This window comes from Agrilus planipennis, unplaced genomic scaffold (genome assembly GCF_000699045.2).
Source record: "Agrilus planipennis isolate EAB-ADULT unplaced genomic scaffold, Apla_2.0 scaffold110, whole genome shotgun sequence".
In the NCBI taxonomy this organism is placed as follows: Eukaryota; Metazoa; Arthropoda; class Insecta; order Coleoptera; family Buprestidae; genus Agrilus; species Agrilus planipennis.
In genome coordinates this window covers 882,770-902,205 of record NW_020438935.1, presented here as the reverse complement: position 1 = coordinate 902,205, position 19,436 = coordinate 882,770, and the positions used below count along the sequence as shown (strand labels likewise).

At 34.1% G+C, this 19,436-nt stretch overlaps 3 protein-coding genes across 5 annotated transcripts in view; 2 read left to right on the top strand and 1 right to left on the bottom strand.

Moving 5' to 3' along the window:
* The window catches only part of LOC108736304 (prostatic acid phosphatase-like), a 36,943-nt gene that overhangs the window by 16,912 nt on the left and 595 nt on the right, over nucleotides 1–19,436 (top strand). For 2 of the 3 annotated variants that reach the window (XM_018468675.2, XM_018468674.2), the window contains exons 1-4: nucleotides 16,290–16,470; nucleotides 16,910–17,011; nucleotides 18,078–18,317; nucleotides 19,205–19,387. In XM_018468675.2, coding sequence (XP_018324177.1) covers nucleotides 16,348–16,470; nucleotides 16,910–17,011; nucleotides 18,078–18,317; nucleotides 19,205–19,387 — 648 coding nt within the window. In that variant the 5' untranslated portion in view covers nucleotides 16,290–16,347. Of the gene's footprint in view, nucleotides 1–16,289; nucleotides 16,471–16,909; nucleotides 17,012–18,077; nucleotides 18,318–19,204; nucleotides 19,388–19,436 lie in introns of those variants that run through there. The other variant, XM_018468676.2, reaches the window with a different exon arrangement.
* Nucleotides 1,042–6,142, bottom strand: LOC108736283 (zinc carboxypeptidase-like). The gene is made up of 6 exons (XM_025974315.1): nucleotides 6,131–6,142; nucleotides 3,589–3,736; nucleotides 3,361–3,521; nucleotides 2,898–3,229; nucleotides 1,509–1,644; nucleotides 1,042–1,191 (listed from the first exon to the last, which is right to left on the bottom strand). The coding sequence occupies exons 1-6, from the start codon at nucleotides 6,140–6,142 to the stop codon at nucleotides 1,042–1,044; spliced, it is 939 nt and encodes a 312-aa protein (XP_025830100.1).
* LOC108736306 (venom acid phosphatase Acph-1) lies at nucleotides 10,496–15,561 on the top strand. The gene is made up of 6 exons (XM_018468680.2): nucleotides 10,496–10,624; nucleotides 12,046–12,147; nucleotides 12,452–12,688; nucleotides 12,742–12,927; nucleotides 13,646–13,769; nucleotides 15,147–15,561. The coding sequence occupies exons 1-6, from the start codon at nucleotides 10,511–10,513 to the stop codon at nucleotides 15,497–15,499; spliced, it is 1,116 nt and encodes a 371-aa protein (XP_018324182.1). The 5' UTR covers nucleotides 10,496–10,510; the 3' UTR covers nucleotides 15,500–15,561.

Below are 19,436 nucleotides of genomic sequence, written 5' to 3'. Positions count from 1 at the left end.
AAGAGGTAAGTGAAATTGTAAATTGATGTACGTTATACAGAATTAATATTTTTGGCGTCTCAAAATTCATGCAAATAGGTTAATTTGATAGAAAACAAATTGTAATTTTCTGCCAAAATTTTTCATTACCGTTTTGCAAAAATGTGGTCGAATTTCGTTGATACGGCGCTTAACGTTCACCCTCCAGGCATGAGCATAGTATAGTTCGTATGATCAAAATTGGCATAATTCACAATAAATTATCTGTGAGAATGGACGTACCTTCTTTCTTGCTTCCACATGGGACTGTAGTCATTTGCTGCGTTTTAAACACGTCCTTGTTAAGTTAAGAAATACTTCATGAGGAGTACAGACAAAGTTAAAAGAGAAAACCGAATAATAGTAAGTGATGCAGCGGTTAGAGGTTATTTAGGTATTATATCTTTAAACAAACATCTTTGCTCTCCTAAATTCCTGAGAATGTTGAAAGTCTGATACTGGTAACATGCTCAATTTCTGCTTTTCTGCATCTCTTCCTGTTACACATCAATCGGTGTAATGTTATTCCTTTTTCCTTATTAGGGTCCGCTGCAATTCCTATCTGGCATCTCTTTTCTATGTTTACGATATTCCCTACAAAGTCTGTCGTGAGTTGCCAATTTTGAACGTCTCGACTATATAAAGATTCTATACAGTAGGTTCACTTTCCAGTCACACCCATACATTTCTCTTCTGTCGAAACTTCACCATTTCATCTACGAGATCCCCACTAAGCAGGTATAAGTTGTAGAGAATATCATCGTGAATCCACACTTCAGCGTACATAAACTTAATTTTTGATGGCTTATGCCTACAAGCTTTCAGTATTTTAGGCAGATTAAAAGAGTGGACCTACTGTATACCATCTTTATACTATGGCCTAAGTGGTCGTTGGCTTGTTATCATAAACCTTAGACTTCGAAAAACCCTAAATAAACCGTCTAATGGCGTTAAATTATATGATTTGAAAGGCCAATCCTGACCACCTAAACCGGAAATTACACGACCAAGAAATGACTCAAGTCAACGCAGCGGAATTCTATTCTGTTGCTCGATCTTGTGAAAACCCTTGTAGATCAAACGCTCAACATCAGCACTAATGCCAGGGGCGGCCTTTGGGGGTGGCGAGTTAAGCAACCGCCCGGAGCCTTGCTCTTGCAGGGGCCTCACGTTCTCCAGTAATTTTAATTAGAAAATATTGGGTACTAATGGTACTAATAATACTAATATTTAGTTAAGATCTAGTTCCCGCCTCTAAAAAAACAAAAGCATGCATCAGGAGCATATAACTTTTAAATAGAAGCGCAAGATAATCCTAATTGGGTGAAAATTTTTATTACAATTTTACTTTTTTTTTTTATTTGTTTACTATTTACAAACGACATAATAATATCAGAAAGAAATAGAAGTAGATTTTGGCTCTAATTTTTTGAAGTTGAATTTTTTGTAATTGTCAAAGAGTCAAATCTTAGTAATTGTTGTACAACTACAGGAATTGAAGCCAAAGCTTCTTGAGCGGTAGGAATGATTTGGTCAGTAGGCAACAAAAACCCATATGTTCCAGTATCTCTTAATTCGTAGCAGAAAACAAGTCTAGTTTGATACGCAGATTTTACCCAGTCATCGCTACCCCCCGTCGAAAAATCTAAAAATGACATAATATAATTATATATATATATATTAAAAAAATAAATAATTTACGTACATATTGCTTCAGCTTTATTTCCCACGACGTATTTCGTTGCATAATAGGATTCTATAGCATCTGCTACCATTCTGCCAACTGCATACTAAAACATTTATTTATTTGTTTACTTATTGTTTTATTACTAATTGCATGGAATGAGAACTACCCTTATCACATCATCATCATAAAGTCGTTAGTCCTAAGACTGGTTGGACACGTACCTCCACTCTTTTCTATCCTGAGCTAATTTTTGCATTTCTCTAAACCTAAAACAACCCGCATCCTTAACTATCTGCGAACAGTAGTCTAATCTAGGTCTACGTCTACCCCTCCTAACTTCCGTTTCTGCCTATAATATGTCTCTGACCAGACCTTCATGCCTGAGAAAGTGTCCTACTAACCTATCTCGCCTATTGACTTCCATAGAGTCCTCTGCTCTTTTACTCTTTCTAATACCTCTTCATTTCTAACCTTCTCTATCCTCATCATTCGCCTGTAACACCACACTTCGAATGCGTATAACCTTTTCTTTTTCGACGCGCCCACTGTCCATGTTCCACACCCGTACAACTCCGTGCTCCAAACATACACCTTCAGTAACCTTTTTCGAATTTCTAAATTAACCGTTCGCGAGCATAGGAGTGACTTCTTTTTATTGAAGCCTACTCGACCCTGCGCTATCCTCGGCTTTATATCCTTACTTCTCCTTCCGTCCTGACTTATCTGACTTCCTAGATACCTAAAATCGGCCACTTCTTCTAATTCTTCCTCTCCTATCTTTATATTCGCTCTTTCCCTACTTTTTCTTCCCTTGCATACCAGTATTTTTGTTTTACTTTTATTTATTTTCATTCACTACTGTTTTGTCAATACCACCTCCATTCCATTCAAAGCTATCTCTAACTCCTCTCTGCTAAATGCTAATACTGCTATATAATCTGCAAATCTAAGCATACTAATCTTTTGCCCCTGTATATCTATCCCTACAGTTGTACTGTCTTTAATGATGTTGATCGCGTCTTCGATGCGGTGACAGTGTGCATCCCTGTCTGACTCCCTTCCTAATATTTACTTCTCTACGTTGCAGCCCCATCTCTATAACTGCCTGTTGCTCTTTATACCCTTAGCAATCATAATTTGACTTGTTACCCATTAGGTAAAAGCCGACCATGTTTGCACTCTCACCTTTTGCTAAATACTGACCTGCTCGTAGTAGTTGTCTATAGGATCTACTGTGTGTCCATACGGAAAAAGTACAAGTTGAGCGTAAGAATGAAGCGTTAGGTAAAACTGTAAATTTTCGCCTATTCCTTCCAAGAGAGACCTAAAGGCTCTGGCTTCGGGTGAGCTGAATGGATAAGGGCCAGCGTACTGTTTAGAGCAGGGCCAATCGCTGGCACCGCCGCTTGCCATCCATTGGTATGGGAAATTGCGATTTAAATCTGTCCCAATACCATTACTCCCAGTATATGAAGAACAATCAACAGTGTCGTTTACTTGCATATTTTTTCTATGCAATCGATCCTAAAATACGTATCGATACACAAATTAAAATAAAATAGAAAATGATTTACAGAAACGCTTTACTGTTAAATAAATTGATGCCGTGAAGTACAAATAATTGTTATCAACAAAAACAATATTATATTTTTTACCACAAAGAAAGTATAATTATAGCCATCTGGGTTAATTATTGGTAGGATGTACCAGATCAACTCAGCAGCTGCGGCTTTGAGTGTCTCATTTTTGGTAGTCAATAACTCATTAGCAATATACGTTGACGTAGCAACGGTGATCCATTCCCTTGCGTTAATTGCTTAAAGGAATTAATTATAAATTATGGTAGAGTCGATCGTTGATTAGAATATTGTTTAGTTATTTACCTGAATCTATAAGAGCTACTCGTGTAGCATTTTCTTTTAATTGGATTCTAATTCCTTTAAGTGGAAGCCCAAGATGGGAGTAACCAGCAATGAAAGTGGTCACATTCTTCGGGTAAAGTTCGGCCAAAGAGTCAAGCCAGGCATAAACCTAATTACACTTGATTTTAATTTAAAAGAGCAAAATTAAAATAGTGAGAAATATTACTTACAACATCATAGTTATGATAAGAAGTCCAGTTGAAGTCTCCACTGCGCGTTTCCGCTTGTGATGACGAATCGTTCAAAATTCTAAAATTTGTTTGACAACTTTATTTTTGTATATAAGCATTAGAAAAGAAATTTTAGAAAGCTTTGTCATGAAAGTATACAGTTTCCTCTATGTACTTATGTACTCTTGAAAAAGACTGGTGGTTAATCAGTAGAGTTTTATGATAATTTTTTCTGAAACATTATCAAGCGTTCAAACATTTTTAAATTTTTTTTACAGATTTGACTCCTGTCTACTCACTTGATTGTACTTTAAGCTTATCAAAAATTCTTGTTACTAATGTAAAATATTGCCATTACCTTATTATTATTTATTTATAAATAAATTCTTNACAGAAAAACTTGGATCAATAAAAATTATCTGTGTGTTTCAACTTTCATAATTTTCTGTTTTTGAAGAATAACATGAAAGTAATGTCACCTTTCTACATTATTTACAGCTATTTCTTGGGATATTCCATGCATTTTAAGAAGCTCGGTAAATTTTTTTCTTCTTTCGGACTAACCATAACATCAAGTGTACGGGTAACGTGGTTTTCCCCCCATATATCCAACTGCACAGTTAAAGAAATTGCATTTTAATTTTTAATGACGTATCTAAGTAATGAAGTATTTATTGTTGCTAATTTTTTATTTAATTCATGATAGTATGTGCAAAATCAATAAAATCTGATATTCCTTAACAGTATTATTGAGGCTAATTAAAATAATGATAACGTTATCTAGACAAAATTACAAAAAAGTGTATGTTTTTAAATTATAAAGGTGAAAATCAAGCTGTGTAGGGGCAAGGGTCTTTTTAGGTATCGCAAAATGTAGGTTGTTAGTTTCACATAAATAGAAAATAAGAAAAAGCAACTACAAGAACTATATGGAAATAAGAAATAATTTAGTACAGTAATTAATAAATAACACAAATTAGGACAAACGACCTATTTCCACACAATATTAATTACCAATTACTATTAGGTAGTTTTTTTTGATATACTTATTGAATTATTAGTAATGGTATTTGTTTTTTTCACTTTTCTTTCTGAAAAAATTACCTGACACTGCCGGTTTTTGTTATTTTTTTGAAAATATGAAAATTATTTAACACTTACGTCTGCATTCGTTTGTGTATTAACAAAAAGTTCTCCTTTGCTGTATTGTCTTCGAGGTACAGCTTGTAAACTTTGTAATTTTCATAACTGACCTCGTGAGATAAAGCTGCATAAATTAAAATACTTAAAACGTACAACAACATCATAGTGTTCCACAAGGAAATAGAAAAAAGAATTTTGATTGTCCTGACTGGCTTCTTTACACACAATTCAGACACAAATTTTCAGTTCTTACGTACTAATAATCGGCTATTAAGGCAGAGTAACTAGTCCTCTCTGCTAAATGCTAATACTGCTATATAATCTGCAAATCTAAGCATACTAATCTTTTGCCCCTGTATATCTATCCCTACAGTTGTACTGTCTTTANCAAACGTTGTTTTTTTGAGGAGATAATAATCCTCTAACAAAGGAATTCCTTAAATATTAATGAGATGAGACACACGTGTGCATTTTTTTAAATTATTTTTTATAAACGAATCAACACATCTTTACAATTTTATTTCTGGTCTCAACAACAGAAGTATTCGAATGTAAAAATTATATACTCTATCTAGATAATGCTGGGTCAAAAAAACTTTTAATTTTTTTTCTTCTGTTACCATTGAAATACTGTTCAAAATGCCAAAAAAAAAGAGCCTTTGAAAAGGGCAGCTCTTAATTTTAATGTTAAGAGGTGTCTCATCGTGATTTTTGATTTCCCATTTAAATAACATGGGAAAATTTTTCTATTTTGGAATTTGATTGCGTTTTAACGAAAGTCAATATATATTCATGTAGGGAATTGAACGATCTACAAAAAAGGTCTAAAATGATTCAACATGTTTAAAAGTTATACGAGGTTAAAATTCAACCTCACTGGCATATGATAGTAGGTCTCTTTCAAGAAACAGGTGACGTTACAATGCATCTCAACGAACTAAATATAAAGCTACAAGGAAAAGAAAACTCTGCATTATTATCACTGGCAGAAGTAGTTGGTTTTAGAAAGAAATTGCTTCTCTTGACAGAAGATATGGAGATGGAGACATTACTTCATTTCCAAACCTTAAGGAATCATTGAGATGGAAACAGTACTTCTATTGACACTAATGGTTGCTTCACAATAACAAACAAACAAGGAAGAATGGCTTTGCTGAACGATTTGATCAGTTCAAAATAAATAAACCTACCTTCAATTTCATTGTGATTCCTCTCAATTCAAACAGCAAAGAAATAAATTTTACTCCATTTAATATCAATACTAGTTTATACAGTTTAAGCAGTAGCTTAGAAGAGTCGGAAAGATATAAATGAATTTTGATAACGTAGCATAAGCGGATAGTTCTAAAAAAGATGCGTAAATCTGAGGCAGTAAGTTTTCGATACCGAGAATGCTAGTTCATTGACATAAAATTCAAATCTGAAGCTCAGAAATTGTGTGCATAATTTCTGGCCAGTGATCAGTTCGTACAGGGGCACCTTCTCTCCAATTAGGATTCACTATCTTGCAAAAGTTTTCCGATATTATGCTGAGCCCACAAGTATTCAGCATTTTCGTTGACTTCAAAACCGACTTTCGACTTAGTTGACCATTTTATGGAACAACTCGAAACAAAATGGTCTTAACGCTAAGTTTCTTTGACATTCTGAGAAGCTATGACATGGTGATCAAGACAAACACCGGTGCTGCCATCCCTGTGGCGGTCTCAAGAGGTGTACTCCAGGGTGAAATCCTCAGTCTCCATATTTTCTCCACTAATCATAGTTGTTCTGTAACAACGCCTTCTGGGCGAAGGCTGCTGATAAAAGACCTCAGTGTGAATCAACCGAATGAAGTCCAACTCCTCATAGGTATACACCAATGACATGGAGCTCTTTGGGTGTTTCATTCCCACCAGCCAGTAATGCTGGTGGGCGGGCAGTCCCTCCGGACTATGCCGTAAGGTAGGGCGGAAGGCCCTCTTCAGCCTGCTTTCAGGAATCGTGGGAATGGGTGGGTTGGTGGTTCGGGTGAGAAAGATGAGACGGACGAAATGAAGACAGATGAGAATGAAAGATTATCTGTGGAATATTACTGCCCCAGCATTTGCCTAAGTGATCCGAGGAAACCACAGAAAAACTTGGATCAAGGCAGACGGACCCGGAATCGAACCGGCGTCCTCCCGAATGCTGAGCAATGGTCTAGACCCCTTATTGCTGCTGGACAGAGGCGAACTCATGACGAGGGATTTCCAACATAGCTTTCAATGTGATCTTACTTATGCATCTACTCCTACGTGAATATTCAGGATATGAAATGACAGTTAGCCGTTCTTTGTTTTAGGACGTTATTAATTGTGAAATACACATTTTCTCTAAAAACGTTTTACCTGTACGCGTGATGTAAAGGAATTACTAGATAATAAAATAACGATTACGGAAAGCCTTTATCAGACACACCCATCAGTCTCAATTACAAAACAAGCACTCAAAAAAATTATTTATTAGTTATTGCTCAATGCTATTATTATTTTAAGTATATAATGATATTTAAAAAAGCACGCCTCCATCACGATCTGATACACGTGTCTAGATCGTTTTTAATCGATAGTATTAGTGACTATCGGTATCAGTAATAAAATTCACTTTTGCGCTATCGTTTAAAGTTATGCTTCACATAATAAGCGTCAATATATTCCCGCTTTCTGTGGGATAGGCAGGATAAGCAAACCAAATGCAAACAGTTACATATTTACTCTTCACACAACAATTTTCACATATATATTGTTTATGTGAACTTGTTTTTCCTCGCGGCTTAGCTCGCGTTGATGTCCTAGATAAAAGGTACCCTATGTCCTTTTCTGTATCCCTAACAATGTGTGTACAAAATTTCATAATGATCGGTTTAGTAGTTAAGTCGTAAAATGGTAGCAAACAAACAAAAAATAATATTAGATAGGATTTTCAAATGGTAAAACAATCCTAGTGTGCTTATGTGACTAGGATGTTGAAACTTGGGTCAGTTTAGAAAGGCGAAGTCGGCTATAAAATACTGGAAGGAAGGAAATAAAGTAATTTTAACCTCCTGCAAATATCAGCAATGTCGGTACCCTATATTTCCAATTGCCAACTTCAACAATGAGTTGTTATTAATCGATTAAGTAAATTGAAAAACCTTAACACTCACTTTCCGCTTTACTGACTGCAAATAATAATGGCCCACATATTTAGATATTAATAACCTATTGTTTTATTGGTTGTCATAAAACCATACGCAAGAAATATGAACAGCAAAAGTATTTCGAATTTTAATCCAAACAAAAAGCAAAACATATCAATAATTACCTAGTAACCTAAAAAAATAGAAAGAGGAGACTGTGGTAAATATTAATTAAAAATTAAAAGGAATACTCACCCCTAATTACCACAAATAATTTTATTCGAGACTCTCGCGTTGATTATGCCCACGTATGAAGTGGGCGAAACACGTGTCCGCTCAAATAAAATTATTTGTGGTAATTAGGGGGTGAGTATTCCTTTTAATTTTTAACCTAATAACCTATTAATAAACTTGGTTAATGGACAGATATAGAAAATGTAGGTAGTTTTGGTTAAGAAACAACAAGAACTGAAGCATCTTTTGTCATCGAAATCTACAAAACTTTAATTTTTCGAATATTTCGCAAAAAGGTAACACAAAACAGAAGAACAATAAACTATAGAGTGTTTCTGAAATTAATACATTAAAGCATATGTTTCGGGTAGTTTTTTCTTGTAAAGAGTAACTTGTTCCTACAGTGACATACTCGACTCATTGAACATTGGAACACTCAAAACCGTTTCCTTATTCATTATTGTATCCCATTTTTTATTACAGGAAGAATCCGACAACAGTTAAATCAACCAATAATCCATACTATATGTTTTGGGAAAAAACCTGAAGAAATGTGTAATTTCAAAATGTGTTAATAGATCGGAAAATGCATGTTTTTAAATTTAGTCTGTCAATGTATCGTAGCAATGTGTTTAATTATCGTAGGTGATAAGTTGGTACTGGTCAAACAAAATAAAGGTACCCTACTTAATGATGATTTGGCCCACAAATCTTTCTTCATCAAAGTGCCGCTTTTGGTTTTTACTCTTTCCGTAATAATTAATTGTTACGGAAAACTTCCTCAGGCTTAGTTCAGACGCGGCGGAAATCTCGCGTTTACGACCGCGCGATGTCAACCACGGAAAATATACCTGCAGCGTTCACAGCGTGTTGTAGGGGTACAGATGTGTAGAAGGGCGAAGTTACCTATACGCATTCGCCCTATTTCAAAAAATGGTAGCCGAAGAAGCAATATGCTTCTTATTATAACATAAAAAAGGGAGAAGGCAATATCAGGTCATCATCATCATAAGGTCATCAGTCCCAAGACTGGTTGGACACGCACCTGTACTCTTTCCTACCCTTCATTTCTAACTTTGACCGAGCGGCATGGCCTAGAGGTCTAGACCATTGCTTAGCATTCGGGAGGACGCCGGTTCGATTCCGGGTCCGTCTGCTTTGGTCCAAGTTTTTCTGTGGTTTCCTTGGATCACTTAGGCAAATGCTGAGGCAGTAATATTCCACAGATAATCTTTCATTCTCTTCTGTCTTCATTTCGTCCGTCTCATCTTTCTCACCCGAACCACCAACCCACCCATTCCCACGATTCCTGAAAGCAGGCTGAAGAGGGCCTTCCGCCCTACCTTACGGCATAGTCCGGAGGGACTGCCCGCCCACCAGCATTACTGGCTGGTGGGAATGGAACACCAAAAGCTTTTTTTTCTTACTTTGTCTATCCAACGTATCCTCATCGTTCGCATGTCACACCTCATTTTGAACGATTCTAGCCTTTTCTTTTCCGCCGCGCTCATCGTCCAGGTTTCGCATACATACAGCGCCGTGCTCCAAACATACACCTTTAACAATCCTTTACAGGTAACAATAGAGAAAACAATAGAAAAAGGAATGAGTGCGTGCATAGGATTTGTAGATTTAGAAAAAGCTTGATATCGCAAATTAAATGGATTTTGAATCAAATTCTTCAACAGTTTGAATCGTGGTGACACAAACCCAGAACGCGGACGGATGCAGATGTGCGGATTGACGAACCGTACAGATAAGTGTGAACGAACAGGAGGACGCAGGCGATTTCTGCCGTGTCTGAATTAGCCCTAAAATGCACACATTACTTGAACTTGATCGATTTCTAAGATTGTGAAATTGTTGTTTCCCTAAGCACCATACACTCAATTAGAATTTCTACAAGAAATATTACAAGGATTTAAGATATTAAGACAATTTAGACTTTAAAAACAAAAAAATAATTATTTATAGACCCTTATCGTCAATACCAAAACTGATAGCAAAATTATTAAACAATTGAGTAATGATGACTAGTGAAATTCCTTCTAAAAAGAAAATAATTTTAGAAGTTACTTTTATTGATGTTTTTGAAAATCCAGTTGTTATCTTATACATTAATTAAATTTTGATAAAATCGTAAAAAATTGTAATGCTATAAAAACCGTGAGATCGTATCTAAAATTCGTTTTCTACAATGATAATCTTTGCAGTGGTTGTGTCTCTTCTCTTCCATACTTTTTGCACTTCGCTTCCGTTCAGTACCTACGGTAGGGACGGACCATGCGATGAATTAGTTCTGCTTAATGTGGTAAGTTGTCAAGCATCACGCTTTTATATTTTAATGTGGCAAGAGTTAACATAATTTTATAGTTTGTAAAGTTGAATTAACTGTAGCAAAAATGACTTATAGTTGGGACGATCAAATTTGGCAAAGTTTGCAATAAATTATCTGTGAGAATGGACGTATCTTCCTTATTGTTTCCACTTGGGACTGTAGTCATTTGCTGCGTTTTGAACACGCCCTTGTTCAGTTAGGAAATGCTTCGTGAGTAGTACAGACAAAGCGGTACAGCTGTTAGGGGTTGCAAAAAATAAGGGTCAGCTTTGTAACTACCTGGTTGGAATTATACCTTTAAACATGCATGTTTGTTTTTCTAAATTCCAGAGTAAGTTGAACTTATTTCCGATGTTGGCAACATGCTCAAATTCTGCTTGTCTCCGTCTCTTTCTGTTACACATTAACTTGTGTAATGCTATTCCTTTTTCTTTATTAGAGCCCGCTGCAATTGCTACTTGACATCTCTTTTCTATGGTTATTTTCACTTGTATACCAGAAACCACTATAATTAATAATTCGGAAAGTTACCCTATTTTCAAAAAGGTACATTTGATCATAAATAATAAACCTATATAACCCTCATACGTTGGTTGTGTGTACCGAAGAATCTCAAATGTTGTGAAACTTTTCATTTTTGTTAAAACAAATAAATGAATAACAATTCTTTAAACAGCGACAACATGAAACTCCTTTCTGAAAACCCTATTGTTCCGGTTTCCATCTCGGCACAACCATATTGACACTGTCATTGGTTTTATTAATAACTAAAATTTTTTAATAATAAAATAGTGACAGTGCGAATATAAGTATTAGGTACAAAATATTTACTAGCAATTTATTTCTTGTGTCTTCCAATTTAACGCTAATCAAGATTTGTTTTTGTAAAAAGAAAACACTTTTTGTCATTTATGGGCAAATGCAACCTACAATTTTCAAAAATTAATTTATTATTAAATTTTTATAATGAATACAACTACCACACAATAACACAGCTACTAATCGAACATCGTTAAAAAAATTGATATTGATTTAATAAAAAATCCAAATTCAAAATAACAATTCAAATGAACTTAATCGTTCTTTATTATCCCTGACAATATTTGATAAGAAGAAAACCACTCTGAATTAATTCAGGTCTTATTTACTATCTCCGAACGTTTCGGCCTCAGACGATGTGGTTTTCTCAAGGCCAATTATATAATATTCGTTAATACAGATACTTTACCAAAAACCTTCTTAATCTTCTTATAAAGTAACTATAGTGTTATTGACTAGAAAATTGAACCGTACCAACTGTATGTATGTTAATTACTTGCCGCGGCTTATCCTTTATTAGTGATTTATTATTAGAATGACTTTATTTTTCATAAAAACATAACGAATCATTTTAGATTCATAGGCATGGTTATAGAGCAAGAGATGCAGCAACTTATCCTAATGATCCTTACATCAATGAAACGTTTTTCCCTTATGGACTTGGTCAACTAACAAACGTAAGGAATTATTCATAAATGAAAAGTGAACAATAAATATCGTTTTAATACAAAAATAGTATTAGTGGACAATTTTTTTTAAATACAGAAAAAGATTTTTATATAAACTAGAAAACGTTTTAGAAAATACGACAAATGGCGTGGTGAACGCCATCTGTAGTACGATGCTACATTTAAGGATTACGTATGCTCCAACAAGGTCCATTTTGAAGCATACGTAATCCTAAAATATAGCATCGTACTACAGATGGCGTTCACCACGCCATTTGTGGTATGTCAAATAACAAAAACTGTTTGTTGTTAGAAAGGAAAATTAAGGATGTATAACGTTGGAGTAGACTTAAAACAGAGGTATCGATGTTTTTTGGGAGATCTGTACTTTCCTGACCTTATAGAAGCCCGCAGTACAGACGTTAACAGAACTAAAGCTTCGTTAGCGTTGTCATCAGCAGGACTTTTCCCTCCTAAAGGACCTCTCATATGGTCCTTGCTTAACTGGATACCAATTCCTTACAATTACGAAAAGATCGAAAATGACTTCGTACGATACTCTAAACTTAGTCAAGCTAAATAAAAAATTAACATATTATAAAGGTTTTAGGCAGTAAATTTAGTAATTGTCCAAAATATGTTCAGCTGTATGGTGAACACCTCAATGGCCCTGGTGCAGAACTGTATTCAGATGATATCCCTTTTTACAAATACTTAACGGAAAATTCTGGAATGAACGTCACTGATCCAAGTCAGATTTACGGTTTATATTTTGCCCTCAAAACAGAAGTAAGTTCCACGAAATAGACTCCTGATGTTGATTTATCCCATGTCATACCTAATAATCCTTAATTTATCAAATACAATTCTAACAAAGAGGATTTGTAAGAATTTTGTTTGCTTAGTTCCAATCAATTGCATAATCAAACCCAAATTGGGGTTAAACGTCATTTATTTTTTAAAAACAAACGCCGACATTTAGCCCATTCTTTCTCAAGACCTTAATACAAATAAAGCATGTTAGTTATTTATATTGTAGTCTTAAGGAAGGTCAACAACGTAGGGTGAAACGTTGAAGATTGTTTTTAAAGAAGAAATATCTTTCATCCCCCATTTTGGCATTAATAGCACAACTTTTTCGATTAAATTTCAGTCTTCTTCTCTTCTTTAAAACCAATTATATACCACGTTCATACCATAAAAAGAAAAAAAAGAACAATAATCACTGTAATGCAAATATTTTTCCTTCGATATTATCTATCTGAGACTATTACATAAATTAATAGACGGGTACCCATTTGTATCTTGTGTTTCAAGGTCAAGACCAAATTTTAAATAATAATAAGTGGAAATTTAATTTTAAATGAATAATATTATTAGGAAATGATTAAAAATTTTCATATTTGCTACTGAACACTGATGTCCTTTAACAAATAATAGCAGGTTAAATACAATTCTCAATAATCCTGTGAAAATTTTTTAATTATATACTTACGTTATTTTAAAGGAAGAATGGGGCCTTTCAATACCCAGATGGGCGAAGCCGTACCTGGATACTGAACTTAAAAAGGGTACCATAAAGCAATACAAACTGCAAACCGGTACTACCGAGCTTAAAAAATTAGCTGCAGGTGGGTTTATCAATTAAACATTTTAGTAAATTACAACAAAAATAAATAATAAATAACAACAACAAATAGTGAATATATGAGACTTCGCTTATCATCATCATCATAAGGACGTCAGTCCTGAGACTGGTTGGACACGTACCTCTATTCTTTCCTATCCTGAGCTAATCTTGGCATTTCCCAAAAACTAGAACAATCCACATCCTTAACTATTTGCAAACAGTAATCTAATCTAGGTCTACCTCTACTCTACTTAATTCCTGTTTCTGCCTCTGATATATCTCTGACTTCCATAGAGTCTTCTCCTATTCTTTCTAATATCTCTTCATTTCTAACCTTCTTTATCCACGGTATCTTCATCATTCACCGATAACATGTCGAACGCTCCTAACATTTTCTTTTCCATCTTTAACAATCTTTTTCGAATTTATAAATTACTTTGCTTTATATTCCTACTACTCCTTCCGTCCTGACTTATTTGACTTCCTAGATTCTTTTTTTTTCATGCAGTACTGTTTTGTCAATACTGCTTCATTTTATTTCTCCTTGCTAGATGCTAATACTACTATATCATCTGGAAATCTAATCATACTAATCTTTTGCCCCTCTAAATCTATCCCTGTAGTTGTACTGTCTTTAATGATGTTGATCGCGTCTTCGATGTATAGATTAAAAAGTATCGGTGACAAGGTGCATCCCTGTTCGACTCCCTTCCTAATATTTACTTCTCTACGTTGCATCCCTAGTTCTATAACTGCCTGTTGCTCTTTATACAAAGTATCACTCCTCTATCTCTGTAACTCATCCCTACTTTTTTAAGTATATTTAGCATTCCGTCCCGTTTAACATTGTCAAAAGCTTTTTCTAAATCTACAAATCCTATACGCACTCTTTTGTTTTCTATCTTTTTCTTTATTGTTACCCGCCATTCCTCTCTTTCTTCTGAACCCAAATTGATCTTCCCCTAATTATTTTTCCGCCCTTTTTTCCATCCTTCTCTGTACAATTCTAAGTAAGATTTTTGACTCATAGAAAGTTAAGGTAATTGTTCTAAATGTCTCGCACATATTCGCACCTCTCTTTTTAGGTATGGTTACTACCACATCTCATAAATGAGTCTTTGCTATCAGTTTTTACTATACGTATTGAGTGATTGTAGGGATTTCCCTGTTAAACTGTTAAACTTTTTTATTCCCTTAGTACGCAACCTCTAATATTTTTAGCGTTTCCAGATATCTTTTTTATATTAACGTTTTTCTTCCACATCAATATGAAAACTGTTCATCAGCAACGTCTCGGAATTCCCACAACGTATCTTAATTAAATCTCTTTGCGATGGATGAAAATGAATATCCAGCTAAATAATTATTAATTTTTTAGGGTTCTATATAAAGAAAATTTTAGAAGACAGCCTTCGAAAAATCAGTAACTCTCTGACTCCGCAAGATAGGAAGCTTTTCCTGTATTCTGCACATGAGTATAACATTGCGAATATTTTGACTGCGTTGGACATTTACAACGACATTATTCCCAACTACGGTTCTCACATTATTATAGAATTGCGTAAAATCAATGGTGTCTATGGATTTAAGGTCTTGTTACAAAATTACGAAGGAAATGGAGAATTACAATTACTGAAATTACCCAAGTGCGATTATTTTTGTCCGCTCGATAGATTCGTACAAATCGTTCAGGACATCATCCCCGAAGATGAATCCGCTTGTAACGTATGAAACTGTCAATTATTGAAATATTTGTAAAATTGAACAACAAATAAACATATTTTATTATATAATTAGCTGATATATTATGATTTCTACGATTTCACACGTCGAGAGAAAAGTTACAGCATCACATCGCTGGGACAAATGTCTCCTTCTTTACGATGAGGCAGAAGTACAAACTTTCTCACTTCGCTCGCGTTGATGCCCTGAATACGGGTGAAAGGTCATTAAAAATACAACAATTTTAACTAATTTATACTTAATCACATTGTACAAAACCCTCAGCAATTGCTTGATTGGTTTCTATTTTACATTGGTCTCAAAATTAACTAGAAATATTCCATCACCCAAATTTTGTCGTACTCAACTAGTTTATACTTAATCACATTTTACAAAACCCTCAGCAAGCTGTTGAAGTGGAATAAAAATTCATTTAGTTTGTGGTTTATGTTTCCCCAAACCTTGGCATCTTCGATTATGAGTGATTAGATACTCATTTCCAAAGAAGTCAAAACAATTACTTATGTCCAAAGAAGTCAAGGTGTCGCAAAATACAAATATGCCATATGCTAAATAAACATTTGCGAAAATGTAGATACTTATTGTGTTTTCTAGAATAAAAGAGACGGTAATCAAAGTAATGAGTAACAGAGCCCATATAATATGATAATGATGTTATACATTATAAAGGGAATAATAATAAAACTGTAATTTAACTGCAAGCTGGTCAATTAATATAAGAGAACAATAGTTCGATAAATAAAAGTCGAATCATTAAATAACCATCACGCCTGCTCATTTTATAATTGATATAAGAATCAACACGTTGCATTTAAAATGGATGCGTTTAGTACGAAATGGAAACAGCGAATGTAGTTGCTTTGAATTTTATTTGCCTTTTACCGATCCTGTTTTGTTATTCATTACCTTTAACATCAAGTGATTACGACGTTTCCGAAGGGTTAATTCTTCTACATGTGGTGAGTTATGAGAACACGTATTTAAGTCGTTGGAATATTGATCATCTTTCATTCTTAATATCAAAATATGTATAAACGTAAAGTGACTTAAAAATGTTATATTGGTGCAAGTACATACCAATATTCAAGAAAAAGGAAAATTGCCCAGTAATTAGCCATAAATCAGTGTTTAATATTTACAAGATAATCAATTAACTCCATAAAGAACTCTATTCGCATAATTGAAAATTATAACACAACAAGTGCTTTTTAAAACAAGTTGAAAACGTTGCTAATATATTCCATAGTAAGTACCCTTATACTAATAATTATGATACTTTCTCTTTCTCTTTTATTGTTAACAAAAAATAGAACTGACTTGAATTTGGGCACCAACTGACAAAAACATAAATTCATGTTATTACTTTAAAAGGGTTAATTTTTGAATTTCCAATAATAGATTCACCGTCATGGAGACAGAACTGCTGATACCACCACGTATCCTAACGATCCATATAAAAATTATACATTTTTTCCTCCTGGAGTTGGTCAATTAACTAATGTAAGTTTTTTCATTGTTAGCAAAGACAGTTAATCAAAGAACCGTAAAAAAATATGCGATTTATGAGCAGTAATAAAACTCCGTCATATCTTTGTTGTACCCAACGGTGACTATGTAGTGCATATTACTCTTTCTTTAAATAGTAACGTTTCCTTTTTTAATACATTTTTTCACACTTCTATGAATAACTACGAGACTTTTATTCTTGGGAATAGAACTCTCAAAAGATTGATATTGCTTTATAATTTGGTGACGTTTATCTGGAATAAGCAATAATTCCCATTATCAACGATTAGGGAAGTAAATAAAGTTACACTGGCGGGTGGCAAGGAAGTTCTCCTTATGGTGGTTTTGCAAAATAAGAAAATTATTCGGTATTACTTCTTGGGGGCTCATCTACAAAAATATTGCCCGAATAGTCTTCATTATTCCATCCTCACAGCCCAGCAACCCCTTTATTTTGAGAATGCCGTTAGTAAAATTCATAATACAAATACTCAAGTTTTCAGGCAGGTTCCCCATAACGTATCTGATCTTTGACCGTTCTTGGTACACACCCGATTTCATATTTTACAAGTTCTGTCCTCAGAACAATTCTGGTATCTTAATCTTACAAATGTGTTATATCCTCACCAGCTGAGGCTAGTGATTGGGCTGTCCCACCAAACTACAGTACATTGTACCAAAAGTACTGGATAGAGCGAAAAGTTTTCTTCTCATTGATCTTTTTAAAATTGTGGAAATGGTTGGCTGAAGAAAAATAAGACAGACGGAACGAATGCAGTAGAAGATCCAAGGAAACTACAGAATAAAACTTAAACCAAAATTGACCTAGAAATGTAATCGGTGTTCTCCCAAATACTGAGCTATGATATCTATAATCATTAGAACATTCCACTCGATTTTTTTTATCTCACAGTTAAATTCAATTTACATTCCTACTTTAATAGTTAAAATGATTTTATTACTATTATCTGTATATATTCTCGCATATTATAAACTAATTGAAAGAATCCCTAGTGATATGTGACCATATCAATTTCCTGAATTCCTTCTTTTTTTTTAGATTGGAAAGAAAAGAATGTATGAAGTAGGAAAGGATCTACGACGACGTTACAATAACTTTTTGGGGGAAGATTATTATCCAGATATTTTATATGCTCGAACTACAGATGTTGATAGAACAAAAATGTCCTTACAATTGTCATTAGCAGGTTTGTTTCCTCCTGACCAGAAGTCACAATTGGATCCACAACTTAACTGGCAACCAATACCATACAACTATGAACCATGGAAAACAGATCATGTAGGAAAATCATCTGGAAATTAGGGTCTCACTTTTCGTTTTAAATGTCCAATAGCTTTTTTATTGTTTATCTATTTTGTACAACAATCATTTATGAATTATCAATTCTGTGAATGTTGCATTTTGCTGGTTGTTAATACAGAAACAATCATCTATGATATAATTGGAGAGGTAAAACTAAAATGAATCGTTCGTTTAGGAAGTCAAATAACTAAAGGGATGGATGAAGAAGCGGTAAAGACATAATAATATCAAGAATAGCACAGGGTCAAGTAATTCAACCAGAAAATCCATGGATAAAATATGTTAAAAATAAGGGAGAATATGAAAATGTAGCAAATCATAAGTCTCTCTGAATGTTATTAAGGAGAATGAGAAATAGGATGTTAGAACACCTTCTGAGATATGAAGAGCTATTTAGAAACATTTTAGAGGGGGCAGGGGAAGATCTATATTAGATTACTACTTGCAATTAGCTTGAGATATGTGATGTTCTAATTTTCTGGATGTGAAATGATTGACTGAAATGAGATTGAGTGGAGGTGACAACATGTTTTCGGTCTGATGATCTTGTAATGATGAGTGTATGAGGTACCACTTTACTTTTTCAACATGTTTATCTTTGCTAACTACCATTTGAGATAAAAGAAACCAAAATGGCACCCTTTTATTGTGAACTGAATGTGATACATATTTTTGGAAAGTAGTTTTTATGGGCTAATTATTATTGCATTTTAATCCAATATTAACTACCTATTGATGAGGAAATAAATCAATATCGCATATTTTAGGGAAAAAAATATTTCGTAAACGATTTTGGATCGCGAACATTGGCAGTAAAAGTGAGACCCACTTTTTATTTTAATTGGTAATAAGAAGAAATTTAGGTTTTAGGAATAGCTAGCGTCTTCTGTCCAAAATATAACATACTTTCGCGACAGTATGTAGAAAATTTAAACATGACAATAAAGGAAATAGTACTCTTCAATTACTTATCAACGCATACGGGTTTTGATTTAATTGACACTATCATGAAAACTACAATTATATACAGCGCATTAAAAACACAGGTAGCAAATTCAAAAAGTAATTAAAATCACTCCTAAAAAGTATAATTAT

Excerpts from the sequence above, each read along its gene's own strand:
- LOC108736283 (XM_025974315.1), bottom strand. Across the intron at positions 1,645-2,897 it reads TACGAGCAGGTCAGTATTTA|CGATGACTGGGTAAAATCTG; the intron begins GCAAAAGGTGAG and ends GACGGGGGGTAG. Across the intron at positions 1,192-1,508 it reads AAGCTTTGGCTTCAATTCCT|AACGTGAGGCCCCTGCAAGA; the intron begins GTAGTTGTACAA and ends AAATTACTGGAG.
- LOC108736306 (XM_018468680.2), top strand. The coding sequence starts at position 10,511 with ATGATAATCTTTGCAGTGGTTGTGTCTCTTCTCTTCCATACTTTTTGC. Across the intron at positions 12,689-12,741 it reads AAAAGATCGAAAATGACTTC|GTTTTAGGCAGTAAATTTAG; the intron begins GTACGATACTCT and ends CATATTATAAAG. Across the intron at positions 13,770-15,146 it reads GCTTAAAAAATTAGCTGCAG|GGTTCTATATAAAGAAAATT; the intron begins GTGGGTTTATCA and ends TTAATTTTTTAG.